Source organism: Ctenocephalides felis, unplaced genomic scaffold (assembly GCF_003426905.1).
Source record: "Ctenocephalides felis isolate EL2017-DRISC unplaced genomic scaffold, ASM342690v1 CF-g0.4_SCAFFOLD_03572, whole genome shotgun sequence".
In the NCBI taxonomy this organism is placed as follows: domain Eukaryota; kingdom Metazoa; phylum Arthropoda; class Insecta; order Siphonaptera; family Pulicidae; genus Ctenocephalides; species Ctenocephalides felis.
Genome location: NW_020539726.1, coordinates 25085557 through 25102921, shown reverse-complemented (window position 1 = coordinate 25102921; position 17365 = coordinate 25085557). Strand labels below are relative to the sequence as shown.

At 25.5% G+C, this 17365-nt stretch overlaps 1 protein-coding gene across 1 annotated transcript; it reads left to right on the top strand.

Moving 5' to 3' along the window:
- The first annotated feature begins 255 nt into the window (after nt 1-255).
- On the top strand, nt 256-10294 carry LOC113388286 (zinc finger protein 649-like). The gene is made up of 6 exons (XM_026625683.1): nt 256-393; nt 3185-3361; nt 5102-5192; nt 7062-7238; nt 9688-9891; nt 9974-10294. Exons 1-6 carry the CDS (start codon nt 256-258, stop codon nt 10237-10239), a joined length of 1053 nt encoding a protein of 350 aa, XP_026481468.1. The 3' UTR covers nt 10240-10294.
- The last annotated feature ends 7071 nt before the right edge of the window (nt 10295-17365 follow it).

Genomic DNA, 17365 nt, shown 5'->3' with positions numbered 1-17365 from the left:
TATAATATATCTGCTGTAAATTTTTTAAATCCATCATTGCTACATATTTTGTAAAGCAAACAGCTTTTTTTAGACATTTAGTATATTTCATAGTATTTATAATTTTTTGTATATTTGTCTAAAAATGTATAAAATATGTATTTTAACAAATTCGTTAACATGTACGTTAACGTAACAACAACTGAATTTTTCAATTGCGATAATTAATCTTATTAGTTTTTCCTTTACCTAACATATCTTCTTATTTTTGCAGATATGCAGAACTTGTTTAAATTTGGACTTCTCGATGACGGTACAATAAATGCATCAGAAACTCAATGGCGTACCTTTGAAAATGAAGAAAAACTTAAATATAACAATCAAGGAAAAACATTCAATACTTCCAATACTATGGTGCAATGTCCTACGTGCAATAAAAGTTATTCAACCAAAGGCAATATGCAACGACATCAGAAATTCGAATGTGGGAAAGAACCGAAATTTATTTGCCATTTGTGTCCTTATAAAAGTCATTATTTGAGTAATTTGAATCGACATTATTATAGACATCGTGATGAAGTACAATATGGGAAAACGAATAATGATATCTAGAAACACTATCTTAAAATATTTTTTTTTAATTTCCCAAATGAGAAGTTTGTTTTCATCAAAAAATGCGATTCGCTAATTTTAAGTTTCAAATATGGAAAAAGCATGTGTGTTCGTTTGTATATGTGAACAGATTTTTTTCCGTAAATCGACGTTTTTTTGTAATTAACTGTTGAAAAAATATTTAAGCCGATTTTTATAGAACTTCTTTTTGGCAAAATATATCATGGTCTTACAGAACTTACTGAAATATAATATTACGGTCTTACGACAAGTAGTTTAATTTTTAAAATTCATCAAAATTTGAGAAAATTTGTAGTTTTTTTGACGTTTTTTTAAATTAAAATTAGGCGATTTACTTGGTATAACGAAAGAGTACTTGGTCTTAATAAACTTACTAAACCATTAAAATCTTACGGAAACTGGTTCAATTATAAAAATTTTAGATTTTTGGAAATTTGCTTTTAGAAAATACTCCGAGTTAATGTATTCGTTCGTTTTCAATTATGTGTAATAAATTTACTCGGAATACTTTCAATCACTCATAAATTAATTACTTTTTATTGATTAAGTCGATTATTTTTACATATACGTAAAATACCAATACGTACTAGTTACATTTTATATTGGAATTTCATCTGTTTTGTGTGGAATTTTATGGTATTTCATATGAAATTTTCATAATAATAAAGTTTGATTTATTTCAATTTTCCCTTACTTAATTATTACAAATACGTACTTAATTATTAGAAATTGTAAATATTTGCTACTTATGGTAATAATATTTCTGTAAATATTGTATATATAATAATAATAAATATAATGCAGTACATTTTGTTATAATTACATATTTATTTTTACTTTCAACATGAACTTTTCAAATAGATTAACATGGGAATTTTCAAATGTCTAAATATTTTTGCTATCAATCTGACATATTATAATTTTTTTTCAGATTTTGGCGAAGCATCTTCGTTGTTATCCAGTGATCCGGATTTTGGTTTTTTGGATCATCATTTTTTGGATCTAAGAGAGAATCATACATGTACAGAATGTAATAAATCGTACAAAAGAAGGCAGCATTTATTACGACATATAAGATACCAATGTGGAAATAAACAGCCGGCTTTTAGCTGCAAATTCTGCTCTTATAAAAGTCACTATAAAAGCCACGTTGTGAGGCATGCGAAGTCCAAACATAAATATGACTGATTTTTACTTCAAAGGGTCATTTTTGTTATTCGTCTTATATTATGACCGTAGTCTTTAAAAATAACTGAAACGACTTACAAACTTAAAAATTACTTTTTACTATAATACGAATTTTTTTTTATTCTATTAAACTTTTATATCAGCTTTTTTACGTTGCATTTTTTATTTTTATACAAAGCATATAGTATGTGAGAGTAGGTACGGTTGTGCAATTTTTTTTGAATAGCAATAAATTTGTTAATTCGAACATTTGTCTACGTGGTTGTAGGTTGCTGATTCAATGCAATAATATAAACTTGTTCGAATAAACATACTTCATCTTTTTCTCGTGGACTTTTCCTCAAAATCAGTAGAGTTTAGCTGTTTTTACTATTGCCACCACCGTAACCTGGTACAAATGTACCCAGTCTTCTCTACGCATTATCGTAATAAACCTATTAACACGTCAATATAAAAATAATTAATAAAAACTTGTAGGTCACTGATTCAATGCAATAATGGAAACTTGTTCGAACAAACATACTTCATTTTTCTCCCTTTGCACCCTATCTCAAAATCACTAAAGTTCAGCTGTTTTGACGACTGTCGCTACCGTAATTATTAAAAACTTGTAGGTCTTGTAGGTGAACTTGTTCGAACAAACATTCTTTATCTTTTTCCCTTTGGACCTTATCTCAAAATCAGTATAGTTTAGCTGTTTTGATGCCTGTCACTACCGCATCCTGGTACAACTGTATCCAGTCTCCCCTACGTATTATCGAAATAAACCAATTAACACAAATAATTAATAAAAACTAACAATCATATTATTTTTATAAAGTATTACAAATATGATCTGTTGAGTATTAATTCGAGGAAAAAATGTTATGAAATAAAATCTATTATTTTTATATAAATATCTATAAATTTATTCTATTATATTTTTTATTATAATATGATATTTTTAAACAAACCAAATATGAAATATTATTATTATCGAAGAGTTATCTGAAAATGTTTAAACTTGTTATGAATTCAGTGTATGTGATATATGTGATAAATGTTAATTCTTAAAATGTTTAAGAAAACTTATAGATGACTGATTATTTTTGTTATTATAGGTGTATATGGAATATGTACTTATTTTTTAGTCATAAGGTTTGATATTTTTGTAATTGAAAACTTAAAAATATATAATGTTATTATAAATTTCATACTTCAATTTTAAGAATTGATATGGTTTCATTGTCTTATTTTCCAAACTTTCTAATATTATTCCATGCTCTTTCATGGATAGTTTGTATTTTTACGAAAACAAATTTATTACCTAAGATTTTATTAGATACTCCATACAGGAGATAATTTGATGCTTTCTTCTAACTTTTCATTATTATTCTATTTTTAGGACGAAAATTATCACTTCAATATAGAAAAATGCGAAAGCTCAAATGGCAGCAGGCCAAAGGACAATATTTCTGTACTATATGTGCTGAACCATATGAAGGTTCACTATCTATCTCAGAGCATTTTCAATTTTTCTGCTCACCATCCAATGGTAGCTGGTATAGGTGTCCAGGACGAGGTCGGTTTTTGTGTCCAGCACGATTCCTTAAGACAGATGAACTGATAGACCACATGAGATACAAATGCGATAGAAGACCTAGATTTAAATATTGGGTTCCATACCACAATACACATATTTATTCGATATTTTTTGGTAAATGCCGGTATTAATACCGCCGAAAATTTGAGCTGTATACCGGTATTTTGGTACACCCAAATTGGGTATTGCATTCCCCAAATAAGTACTACTATTCTTCAGCAATTACTTCAAAACTTCGAATAAAAAAAAATATTTTTTTCAAATCTTAGAACACTCACGATTATTCGATATACACATTGTGTATTATATTAAATTTAATTTTCAATGTATATCTGATTATTGTGAGTGTTCTAAATATTTGAAAAAATATTTTTTGTTGTTCGAAGTTTTGAAATCTTGCTGAAGAATAGTAGTACTTACTGGAATTTTGAGAAAGTAACTATAGGCATTTTTTTAAAATAACTATGACTGTTATAAATGATTTTACTTTTTATATATTATTTTTGCCAACCATTTTTGAAAAAATAAGTTAAATTTTAAATATGTTCACAAAATTAGTATCGAGAATTTGCTTTTGTTCGATTGTTTTGGAGCTAAAAAACGATATTCATAATTTTTCATAACGATCATAATTTTTTAATTAATATTTTTAATATTTTAGTTTATAAGAAACAAATTACCTAAGTTAATTAATTTTAGTTAATTTTGCAATATTTGTTTTTTCTTATTACTATGTTTATGCATTATTTCTTAAGTGCCTTGTCAGGAATAGTTTTATTAAGTAAATTTATAGATTTATGCATCTTGTTAGTATTATTAATAATTTTTTTTAGATTTAAGATTATGATTAGAGTTTTCTTAGGTTATTCTTACTTGTAAAAGAATGATATTGCAAAAATGCAAAATCTTATGAGTGCATTGCTTTTTCTCAGGTTTTTCTCACTTTAAAGAGAATAGATATTGTTAAAATGCCAAAAATTATAAGACTAATGCTTATTTCATTTTGATATGTTTAACGTTTTATATTTCTAAATAGTTTTAGTAAGTATAATTTTAGATTTCTGTATATTTTTAGTATTATTGATAATATTTTTTAGATTTAAGATTATGATTAGAGTTTTCTCAAGTTTTTCTTACTTTTAAGAATAGATATTGTTAAAATGCAAAATCTTATAAGTGCATTTTTTATATTTAACGGTTCGATTTATTACACTTTCTATTTTAATCCTGACATTCTTTTTTTTTTGTTGTAATTTGTGTTATCACGAATATTATTTGTAATCTACATCACCTTAATTTTTTTTATCAGAATTTGATAATATGTTATATATTCTAACTTACATATAAATAACAGCATTGCAACAATTTTTATACTTTGCTCTTGATGATTACTATAGTCATTAAGTCTACTATGTTTTATTATGATTTATTCATAGACTAGAATAAACTTATTTGAAATTTTTATTTTTTCTACCTATTATTATCATAAATTTATATCGGATATATTAGGAGTATTAATATTAATTTTCATGTGCAAATTTGGTATAGATACTGCATGCTTGGATATGATTTTATTGTGTTTTATTTTTCAAACTTCCTAATGCCATGTTCCTTCGTGGATAGTTTGCATTTTTATGAAAAAAAATTGTTACCTAAGATTTTATTAGAAATTCCACTTTGATGCTTTATTCTAACTTTTCATTATTATTCTATTTTCAGGACGAAAATTATCACGTCAATATAGAAAAATGCGAAAGCTCAAAGGGCCCATGCCCAAAGGAGAATATTTCTGTACAATATGTTCTAAACGGTATAAAATTCTAGAATCTATATCAGACCATTTTGAATTTTTCTGCGAACCATCCAATAGTGGCTGGAAGTGTCCAGGACGAGGTTGGTTTAAGTGTCCAGCACGATTCCTTAAGAGAGATGAACTGATAGACCACATAAGATATAAATGCGATAGAAGACCTAGATTTAAACATTGGGTTCCATACGATGATGCAAATATTTATTCGATGTTTTATAAGTAAATACTAGTATTAATGCCACCGAAAATTCGGACAATATACCGGTATACTGGTATTGCATTCTTCAGCAATGATTTCAAAACTTCGAACAACAAAAAATATTTTTCTCAAATCTTTAGAACACTCACAATTATAAAATATACATTGAAAATTAAATTCAATGTAATACTCATTGCTGAAGAAAAGTAGTTCTTACTGGAATTTCGAGTAAGTGACTCTAAGCACTTTTTTTTATAAAAATCATGAGTATTATAAATGATTATATGCTCTGTTAATTATTTCTGCTAACCATTTTTGATGAAATAAGTTAAATTTTAAATATGTTATTTTTACAAAATTTTCACAAAATGTGAATAAGCTATCGTTCAATTGTTTTGAAGCTAAGAAACGAATATGATCATTATTTCATAAGATAAAAAAGACATAATCATAATTAAGTGCTTAAATTTTGTCAAATTTGTTTTTTCTTATTACTATGCTTATGCATTATTTCTTAAGCGCCTTGTCAGGAATAGTTTTATTAACTAAATTTATAGATTTATGTATGTATTTAGTATTATAGATAATTTCTTTTATATTTAAGATTTTGATTAGTATTCTCAGATTTTTCTTACATGTATGAGAATATAATTATTGTTAAAATGCAAAATATTATGAGTACATTGCTTTTTATTTTATTTCGTTATGTTCAACTTTCTATATTTCTAAATAGTTTTAATAAGTAAAATTAGATTTATGTATGTTTTTAGTATTATTGATAATTTTTTTTAGATTTAAGATTATAATTACAGTTTTCTCAGGTTTTCTTACTTTTAAGAGAATAGATATTGTTAAAATGCCAAATCTTATAAGACTATTGATTTTTATTTCATTTCGATATGTTCATGGTTTTATATTTCTAAATAGTTTTAATAAGTGTAATTTTAGATTTCTGTATGTTTTCAGTATTATTGATAATTTTTTTAGATTTAAGATTATGATTAGAGTTTTCTCAGGTTTTTCTTACTTTTAAGAATAGATATTGTTAAAATGTAAAATCTTATTAGTGCATTGTTTTATATTAAACGGTTCGATTTATTACACTTTCTAATTTAATCTTGGCATTAATTTTTTTGTTGTAATTTGTGTTATCACGAATATTATTTGTAATCTACTTCACCTTAATTTTTTTGTCAGAATTTGCTAATATTTTATATATTCTAACTGACATATAAATAACAGCATTGCAACGATTTTTATACTTTGTTTTTGATGCAAATAGTATGAATCATTGAGTCTACTATGTTTAATTATGTAATAATTATGATTTATTTATAGGCTAAAATAAACTTATTTGAAATATTTTCTTTTTTTTACCTATTATAATAATAGGTAACCTATTGTAATAATAGGTAACCTATTATTATAATAATAGTATTGTTATCATAAATTTATATCGGATATATTAGGAGTATGAATGGTAATTTTTATGCAAATTTGGTATAGGTACTCAATGCTTGGATATAGTTTCATTGTGTCTTATTTTCCTAATGCCATGTTCCTTCGTGGATAGTTTGTATTTTTATGAAAAAAATTTTGTTACCTAAGATTTTATTAGAAATTCCACTTTGATGCTTTATTCTAACTTTTCATTATTATTCTATTTTCAGGACTAAAATTATCACTTCAATATAGAAAAATGCGAAAGCTCAGAGGGCCCATGCTCAAAGGAGAATATTTCTGTACTATGTGTGATAAACGGTATAAAAATCAAGAATCTATCTCAGACCATTTTGAATATTTCTGCTCACCATCCAATAGTGGCTGGTATAAGTGTCCAGGACGAGGTTGGTTTCATTGTCCAGCACGATTCCTTGAGACAGATGAACTGATAGACCACATGAGATATAAATGCGATAGAAGACCCAGATTTAAATATTTTGTTCCATACGACAATACAGATATTTATTCGATATTTTCAAGTAAATGCCGGTATTGATATCGCAGAGAATTCGGGCAGTATATCGGTATACCGGCATACCAGTGTTGCATTCTTCAGCAATGATTTCAAAACTTCGAACAACAAAAAATATTTTTCTCAAAATTTTAGAACAATCACAATTATAAGATATACATTGAAAATTAAATTTAATATAATACTCATTGCTGAAGAAAAGCAATTCTTACTGGAATTTCGAGTAAGTGACTCTAAGCACTTTTTTTTTATAAAAATCATGACTATTATAAATAATTATATGTTCTGTTAATTATTTCTGCTAACGATTTTCGATGAAATAAGTTAAATTTCAAATATGTTATTTTCACAAAATTTTCACAAAACGTGAATAAGCTTTTGTTCGATTGTTTTGAATCGAATATGATCATTATTTTATAAGAAAAAAAAATTAAGTTATAATCAACGTGCTTAAATTTTGTCATATTTGTTTTTTCCTATTACTGTGTTTATGCATTATTACTTAAGTGCCTTGTCAGGAATAGTTTTATTAAGTAAATTTATAGATTTATGTATGTTTTCAGTATTATTGAAAATTTTTTTAGATTTAAGGTTATGATTAGAGTTTTCTCAGGTTTTTCTTACTTTTAAGAAAATGAATATTGTTAAAATTGAAAAAACTGTTGACGTTCATTTTAAATTGAATTTGTTTGACCATTTTTACTTGTAATTTGTGTTCTCACAATTATTCTTTATTATCTTCATATGTTGATAGACATAATTTTTTAAACAGAATTCATTGTAACTCACATATAAATAACAGCAATCCAACAATTTTTATACTTATTTTTTTTAATATTTTAGTTTATAAGGAACTTATTATTTAAGCTATAATTATAATTAAGATGCTTAAATTTTGTCATATTTGTTGTTTGTAATTATTATGTTTATGCATTATTCCTTAAGTGCCTTGCCAGGAATAGTTTTATTAAGTAAATTTATAGATTTATGCATGTTTTTAGTATTATTGATAATTTTTTTTAGATTTAAGATTATGATTAGAGTTTTCTCAGGTTTTTCTTATTTTTAAGAGGATAGATATTGTTAAAATCTTATAAGACTATTGCTCTTTATTTCATTTCGATATGTTTAACGTTCTGTATTTCTAAATAGTTTTAATAAGTATAATTTTAGATTTCTGTATGTTTTCAGCATTATTGATAATTTTTATTAGATTTAAGATTATGATTAGAGTTTTCTCAGGTTTTTCTTACTTTTAAGAAAACATATATTGTTAAAATATTGAAATGATATTGTTATGAGTCCATTGTATAAGATTTAACGTTTTGATATGTTACACGTTCTAATGGTTTGTATGCTGACATTTATTTTTAATTTTTTTATGTAATTTGTGTAATCACGAATATTATTTGTAATCTACATCACCTTAATTTTTTTTTATCAGATTTTGACAGCAATGCAACAATTCTTTATTACACAAACAATTATTCTTTGTTCATCCAAATACTATGAATTATTAAGTCTACGATGTTTAGTAATCATTATGATTTATTTATAGATTAGAATAAACTTGTTTGAATTATTTTTTTTATTTTAATTTCTATTAGTATTATTATATAATTATAACATAATTGCTATGTGCAAATTTATTATAGTGATGAAAAGCATTTTATAATAATATATAAAATGAGATTTTAATCAGAAGTATCAAACCTCCTTGGGCATCTTTGGAAATATAGATGGAAATATGTTTTCAAACAAAAAGAGCTCTATTTTATATATTGCTGCATTACTTCAAGTATTATAGAAATTGTAATAATAAAAAATTATCACATTGAGATTTTTAATAACTTTATTATAATATAATATTTTTCAGATATCTTTCAGGTATTGACTAAATAGATGCACAAAATTAGGACTGATGAGAACACACAATGGTGATAAAAATATCATGAAAAATTATAATATAATACAATTTAATTAAATGAAAACAATTGTATTTTATTTTTAGATTTTGAGATACTTCAGCCAAGATTTCGATTTTTGATCAAAAAAATTCATGAATCCCCTTTTTGGCGAAAAACTGTGAAGGTTTGACGTAGCAATACTTTGTATTTAGTTGACTCTGTTCTATTTAATCTGATGCATTGTTAACTCTTACCATTTTTATTGCAGGAAAATAGTAGTGTTTAATCTTCTGCTATATATTTGTATGTATATCATCATTTTTAAGCTAGTTTTTCATCTACATGTTAGAAAGTACCAAAGTCACATTCATGATACCAGAACAAATTTTAACTTCATTCTTGGTTTCATTTCAGTTTCTGTATCATACGCCCTGACGAAGTTTTTGAATGAGTACGAGGAAGAAAATCCACTCTGGCATAGATGTCCCAGTTGTAGAGAAGCATTTCCAAGTCCCAGCAGCCTGAGACTTCACATCCAAATTGGTTGCATAAATGCCAGTACTTTGCATGCAAAACAAGTCCAATCTATGGAAGCCAGATTTAACGATTTTAGAAAATGTGAGCGAATTAATCGATATAATTAGTTAGTTTTTGTAGATGACTTATCAAATTACCACATAAATTTTATCTCTATTTCCAGTGGTGCATCCTGAGCCGCATCTCAGTCCCTCCTACGTTGGCATGCAAACCGTCCACAGGAGAAGAGTGCCAAAACCAAGTGATGATTTACATGGAAAATATGAATGTCCAGATTGTCACAAAATCTACAAATGGAGACAACATCTTATCAGTCATACGCGATATGAATGTGGCAAAGAGCCCCAATTTCAATGTCCATTCTGTTCGTACAGAGGACACCAGAGGAGCACCTTGAAGCGCCATGTTATAAGAGTGCATAAACAATAATAAAGTTGTATTAACTATTTTTAATGAGTAATTTCTAATTGTTTAAAATATTTCCAAGCGCACAACGGATTTATGTGTCAGCACCTTCTTCAACTTCAACTACAACATTTTATGTATTCAAAGACCTCAATGTAAGGTCAACTAAAATACTGTATGGATATATTTAATTGTTTGCAATAACCACAGTCATAGATTCATACTACATTGGCTTCTAGCCGAGCGCAAAATAAGTGCATAAAAATAGAAGGGGACTGTAACGTCACTTAGTGAACGAGCGTTGCCGACAATCGTGGAACTCTCCTGATTGATTAAATGTCGGGAGAGTTCCACGATTGTCGGCAACGCTCGTTCAGCATGTGACGTCACAGTGTCTTCTAGTTTTATACGCTTTATACAATGGAAAACATATGAGGACTAGCAGTCCATGTAGTGTAAGGTCTGTGGACACAGTACTAACTATTTCTTATTCCAACCTAATTGATCAGCATGCAAATTCCCATATTCATATTCCTAAATACAAATGTGATTTCCAGTAAAATTGTAATAGAAAAATAGCTGTTTGTGAATCAAAATTTTAAAAAGTTTTTTGTGAATTCATGTGATTTTTTAGTAATTAAGTAATGTGTTTATAAATTATTATTTATAATATTTTAAATATATCTTCTAATATAATAATAATATTATTTTTACTGTTATATATAAAAATTCAAATAATTACTATAAGTTACAACTGAATAAGCACTAAGTTCAAAATCCTATTTAATAAGAAGTAGTTTATAAAATTATTATTTTATTATATTTTATTTAAATTGCTTGTGTTATATTCTGAATTGTAGATAGCTATTTGCAGTAAATTTTCAAAAAAATGGTCTGGAGGCATTAAGTTTACTTTGATGTTTTACAAACCAATTTAATGATTTTTGTATTAATATTTATTTATCACTAAATATTACTTCCTATATTTTATTTTGCTTCTTTATAAATAAAATTGATTATTGCTATTGTGGGATACAATGTGACATTGAACAAAATTTTGGAGCTTATATGGAAAATATTAGAATAATAAGTTTGTTATAATGTATATTTAGTAGTATTAAATTTTAAAAATTGAAAATGTATATTTGAACAAATTTATACAATAAGTTTAATAAAATTGGAATCTAATTGTTGAAATTTAATATTTAATTTAATACAGGTTCCCATAACATGAACTTAATTTTGTACGTTGTGTTTTGTAATATGTGTTTATTTTTAATTTACTGTAAACAATTTGCGAAAAAAAATTACTGCAAGAATTGTCAAAAAATAAATATTTTATTAAATATTATTCTAACATTTTTTCCTTTTTTTCAGTTTTTGATCTACGGAATCGATACAACGGAACATCTATCCTTGAAAATGCGTTCAAATGTCCTATGTGTCCAAGAATATATAAATACAAGAAAAATCTGACTTCACATTTGAAAAATGAATGCAATCAAGAACCAAAATTTCTTTGCAGTATTTGTGGAGCTAGAAGTCATCAAAAAGCAGGAATTAAAAACACATTTGTTCAGAATACATGGCACTATGGATGATTGTCACATTTCGAAATTGATGTAGAAGTTTAACTGAAAAATATGACGTATATTATTTCGTATATTATAGTTTTTTATTGCTGTTATTTATTTGAACGAGTCTATCAATATATTTATTTAATTTAAAAATAAATTTAAAATAATATAATTAATTTCTAAATAATTTCAAACAAACTCTCACTACTATACAACCACGAATACCAGGATCAGTTTAAATTTAAAACGTGAATGTCATCCAATTTAAAAGATTAAAGTTTATAAAATTAAAAGATATTGTATTTATTGTACTTCGAAGTAAATTTTCAAAAAAATGGTCTGTAAGCATTAAATTTATATAGAAATTTCACAAGCAAATTTATGGTTTTAGTATGATTATTTTTGCATCACTGAATATTACTTCTTATATTTTTATTTGCTTTTTCATTTCATTTTGAGAAATAATGTGATTTCATTAAACAAAATATCTTAGAATAATAAGTTTGTTATAATACTAAATTTTAAAAATTGAAAATGTATATTTGAACAAATTTATACAATTAGTTTAATAAAATTTGAATCTAATTGTTGAAATTTAATATTTAATTTATTGTAGGTTTCCATAAATATTCAACGTGAACTTAATTTTCTGTACATTGATATATGTGTTTATTTTTAATGCAAACATATAAGTAATAAATATTTATTAAATATTATTGTAACATTTTTTCCTTTTTTTCAGATTTTTATCTACGAAATCGATACAACGGATCATCAATCCTTGAAAATGCGTTCAAATGTCCTAAATGCTCAAGAATATATAAATACAAGCATACTCTGACTTCACATTTGAAATATCAATGCAATCAAGAACCAAAATTTCTTTGCAATATTTGTGGAGCTAGAAGTTTTCAAAAATCAGGAATTAAAAAACATTTGATCAGTGTACATGGCAGTGCCTTGTGTTCTGATCCAATGTTTTTTAATTCACTATGGCGCTATGGATGATTGTCACATTTCGAAATTGATGTAGAAGTTTAACTGAAAAATATGCCCTATTTTATATCATGTGGTCTTTGATTGCTATTATGTATTTGGTCAAAATTATTATTGTATTCATATAATTAAAAAATAAATTTTAATTTGTTAATAATTTTGTAACGAACTGTCTCTACTATTATACCACGAATACCAGGATCAGTTTAAATTTAAAACGTGAATTTTATCCAATTTAAGAGATTAAAATTTATTACAATTAAAATATGTTGTATTTTGTGACTCAGTATTTTACAAAATACAGATTTTTTTAATCACAATTGTTTTTTCATATTATGCTGATATAATAAAAACTCGTATTTGACGTTTTTAAGACACTGTTTTTATCGATTATCGATCAATTGAATTAAATATTTTTATCGATTAGAAATTTGTAAATAATGTATATTTAAGTCAAATTTATAATGTTGATTGATATTAGCAATAAGTAATAATAAATCCTATATATTTGCATTGTGAATAATTATAAGAAACAATATCCAAATACGGTTCTGAAATCCATTTTTTATAAAAGTGATGATCTGATGAATAATTATGTAATAATACCATAGACCCTATAATACATGGAATGCTTGTCGAGCAAAAAACAAATGTTAAAAGATAGAAGGGGACTGTGACGTCACTGTGTGAACGAGCGTTGCCGACAATCGCGGACACTCCCGAATGATAACATTTTTTCACAACAATTAATTAAGCACGTGACATATGACATTTAATCAATCGGGAGTGTTCCACGATTGTCGGCATCGCTCGTTCACATAGTGATGCCACAGTCCCCTTTTACTTTTTACGCTTTATAAAATGGAAAACATATAGGAACTAGAGTTCACGTAGTAAGGTCTATCAATAAAACACTCTATTGCATAATGTCTTGAAAATTTGTGATATCTAGTATAATTAATCGCACAATTGGTATTATTTATTTTTAGCAAATATATATAATGGGTTTAAAATTTTAAATATTTTTTTAAGCTGTGTTTTGAAGTAAGTGGAATTTTCTTCAAAAAACTTCTAAACTTCTAAACTTCTAAATATACTATAATAGTACAGAATTTGCTAACTATTTACTTAACATATTAAATTCCATATTTTTATATGAACAGTTCAAATTACTTTTGGTCTAGAGTCCAGACATTTCAAGATATTAAATTTTTTTCTAATATTTAATTTTTTATTTTTCAGGTTTTCATCCTTCTTGGCAGAACCCAGAAGTCAATTCAAGTTATTTTACCACCTTGCCTATGGCAAATGAATTTATACCTAGTACTCAAAATTTTGGAAGGAATTTCGATCAAAATTTTGGCGAAATAGTCAGATGCAAAAATTGCAATAAACCTTATAAATACATTAGAAATCTTCAAAGGCACATGAAATATGAATGTGGAGTTGCTCCAATGTTTCAGTGTACTTTGTGTAATTATCAGTGTCACCAAAAAGGAAACTTGAAACTACATTATGCAAAAAAACACAACAAATTTGATGTCAACCTTAATTAATAGATATTTTGGACTTGTTGTGTTAGTTTTTATGTACTTTTTATACAACTTTGTAATTATACAGATCGCTATATATTATGTATTAATGCAGTATTAATAGCAATTTTTATAGTAAAATGATATTTATTTAGTCTTTAATATAATTTCGTAAGCTTAAGTAAAATATTTTGAAATATATTATATATATATATATATATATATATATATATATATATAATATATATATAACGGCAATACTTCAAAAAACTTCTAAAAAACATTGTTCTATTTTTTGTGAATTTATAGTGAATATTATTGAAAAATACTTGTAAATATTAGTATATAATATAGAAATTATTATTTTCTGTGATTTTTATAAAAGACTTATTTGAATTTTAGTGCTAAAATAAAAACAATTGAATATTTATTACTTACTAGTTATGCGATATATTTTTGTATGTTATTTCAAATAACGTATTTATATTTCATACAGGTTTGAATAAGTATAATTTTTAATTTTTGGAAGTGAAAGCTTTTTTCGTGCAAATTATCTATTTAATTTTGTCATTATTGTCTTTGTCAAATTTAAAATATTTAAGTAAGTGTATAAATGTATAATAATTTTTTTTTCAAATTTGTGATCAATAGTTGTTGAAGAAGCAAACATCCCATTTCTTTGAAACGTTGAATGAAATAATTGAAAAAATGAACTAATTATTTTTTTGAAGAAAAAGAAGGTTTGATTTTTTTATAATTTTTTTGTGGCTCATTCACCATATACTGATGTCAATAAATTCCTAACAAATTATAACAGAAAAGATTAACAAATAAAAATATATATTAAATTAAATTTACTAGTGTGCAATTTACCCTTGTGCAATTTAATACCACCAGCTTAATTTATATAATTACCAATTTGATTAAAAGACTAACTCTATTATACTTTGACTTTTCAGGTTTTCCAAATTATCCGGCTACTTCAAAATCCTCGAAACAAGTATTCTTCCAATGTCGAGATTGTGGAAAATTTTACAAATATGAAAGAAATTTACAATCTCATATCAAAAATGAATGTAAAAAGGAGCCAAAGTTTAATTGCACTATGTGTGGATACAGAAGTCATCAAAAATCGAACCTAAAACGACATATGGGGACACATAAAGGCTATAAGCATTATCAGGAATTTTATTTTTGATAGAGCTGAAAATGAATAGATTTTGTGAATAAATCATATATATATATATATATATATATATATATATATATATATATAACTGACTTTAATTTGAGTAATTATTTATTATACTTTATATACTTGACCTATTTATTTAGACGATGAGAATTAGAATATCAATTAATTTATTTAAAATTATATTACTTCTTAATAAAATTTAATAATTTATTTTATATTTTTTATAAATTTATAATAAGCAGAAGGTTTTTTGAGTTTTGGTACATAAATCCTCTTTTTGTATCTGATTTTTAAATTTTTGAACTCAAGAAAAAAAGAAGATCCAGAAGTTTAAAAATAATAATTAATAACATCTACCCAGAATAATTAATGTATATTTATATTACTGTTAAAACTGATTTTTCATTTGATTAAAATAAGTATGTATATGATAAATAAATCTATTATGTGCTCGAACTATCTAAGAATGTTGTATTATATTAGAAATTATCGAAAAATAAATTATTTGTAAATAATAAACTACAAACGCGATATGGTTATTCTCCTTGCAATTATTTACATTTACTAATTGAATATAGGGTAAATGGGGCTTAATGGTGCACAGTTACATTTTATGTTAGTGGCATTGACGCCTGTGTTTGGATACTTCATAACAAGATAACAATGCTCCTTGAGGTCTATAATTTCAACTAATCATCTGATATCACTACCGCTTGATGCCAATCTGGAAGGTGGATATCAAATCCGAAACAAGATGTGAAACCATTACAACAGAAACATTCTTCAGCATTCTAAAATTTTTATACTGAAAGTAGAATCTTGTAAGAAATAGTTTTGTTTAAAATAAATTGTATTACTTTTATAATATATTTTATCTCAAAAAATATAGCTATAAATTTTTTAATAACAATATTTGAAAGTCGAGGGATTTTTTTTTTAAAAAACAGCAAAAAACATGTCAGATATTTGTTTGTTAGATATGTGCTATTTGTTTTGAAATAATTCCTATGGTTTTCACAATATATTTGCTTAAAGTCAAATTGGATCTTTGAGCCTTGCCCTGCCCCATTCAATTTGTTTATATTAAAAAATTTGTTTTTTTTTCTACTTAAAATTATTTAATTTATTATTATAATTATCGTTTCAGATTTCTATACACTTCAACAGAGTCGAAATAACATGGAATTGTTTAGGTGTAACAATTGCAATAAACCTTATTCATATGTGAGAAGTCTTCAAAGACATATGAGATATGAATGTGGAGTCGAACCCATGTTCCATTGCAACATTTGTCAATATCGGTGCCATCAGAGAGGAAATTTGAAGTTACACTATGCTAAAAGACACAAAATATAAATTATTATAATATTAATGTACATATTTATGAGTAGAGATAAAAACTTCAGTTGAAGATTTTGGAACTCCAAATAAGGGCGTTTTTTATTACATTAGTGTAGGTAATTTAATGCATCATCTGCTATTAGGCAATTTTTATAAACACATTATTTAATTTTATTTATATATATTTAAAATATCTTTTCTATTATATAACTTTTTATTCTCAGGTTTCTTCTATTGCGGCTACGATCCATTAGGAAAACTGGCTGCCATCCAAAGGAAAGACCAGTTTACCTTGAAGACTGTAGTTAATGAAAATGCATCTTTCAAATGCAAAAAATGTAGTAAAACATATAAATACCAAAGTAGTCTTTATAACCATGTTACTTACGAATGTGGAAATCCACCAAAATTTCAATGTCCAGTTTGCCCACATAAAGCTCACAGAAAAGGAAATCTTGCCTTCCATATCAAAAATAGACATCCGGAATTTGCAATGTTTTCTGTACAAG

Coding starts and splice junctions, on each gene's coding strand:
- LOC113388286 (XM_026625683.1), top strand. CDS start 256: ATGCAGAACTTGTTTAAATTTGGACTTCTCGATGACGGTACAATAAAT. Junction 3,362..5,101: donor GTATAGGTGTCCAGGACGAG/GTCGGTTTTTGT, acceptor TTCTATTTTCAG/GACGAAAATTATCACGTCAA. Junction 7,239..9,687: donor GTATAAGTGTCCAGGACGAG/GTTGGTTTCATT, acceptor GTTTCATTTCAG/TTTCTGTATCATACGCCCTG.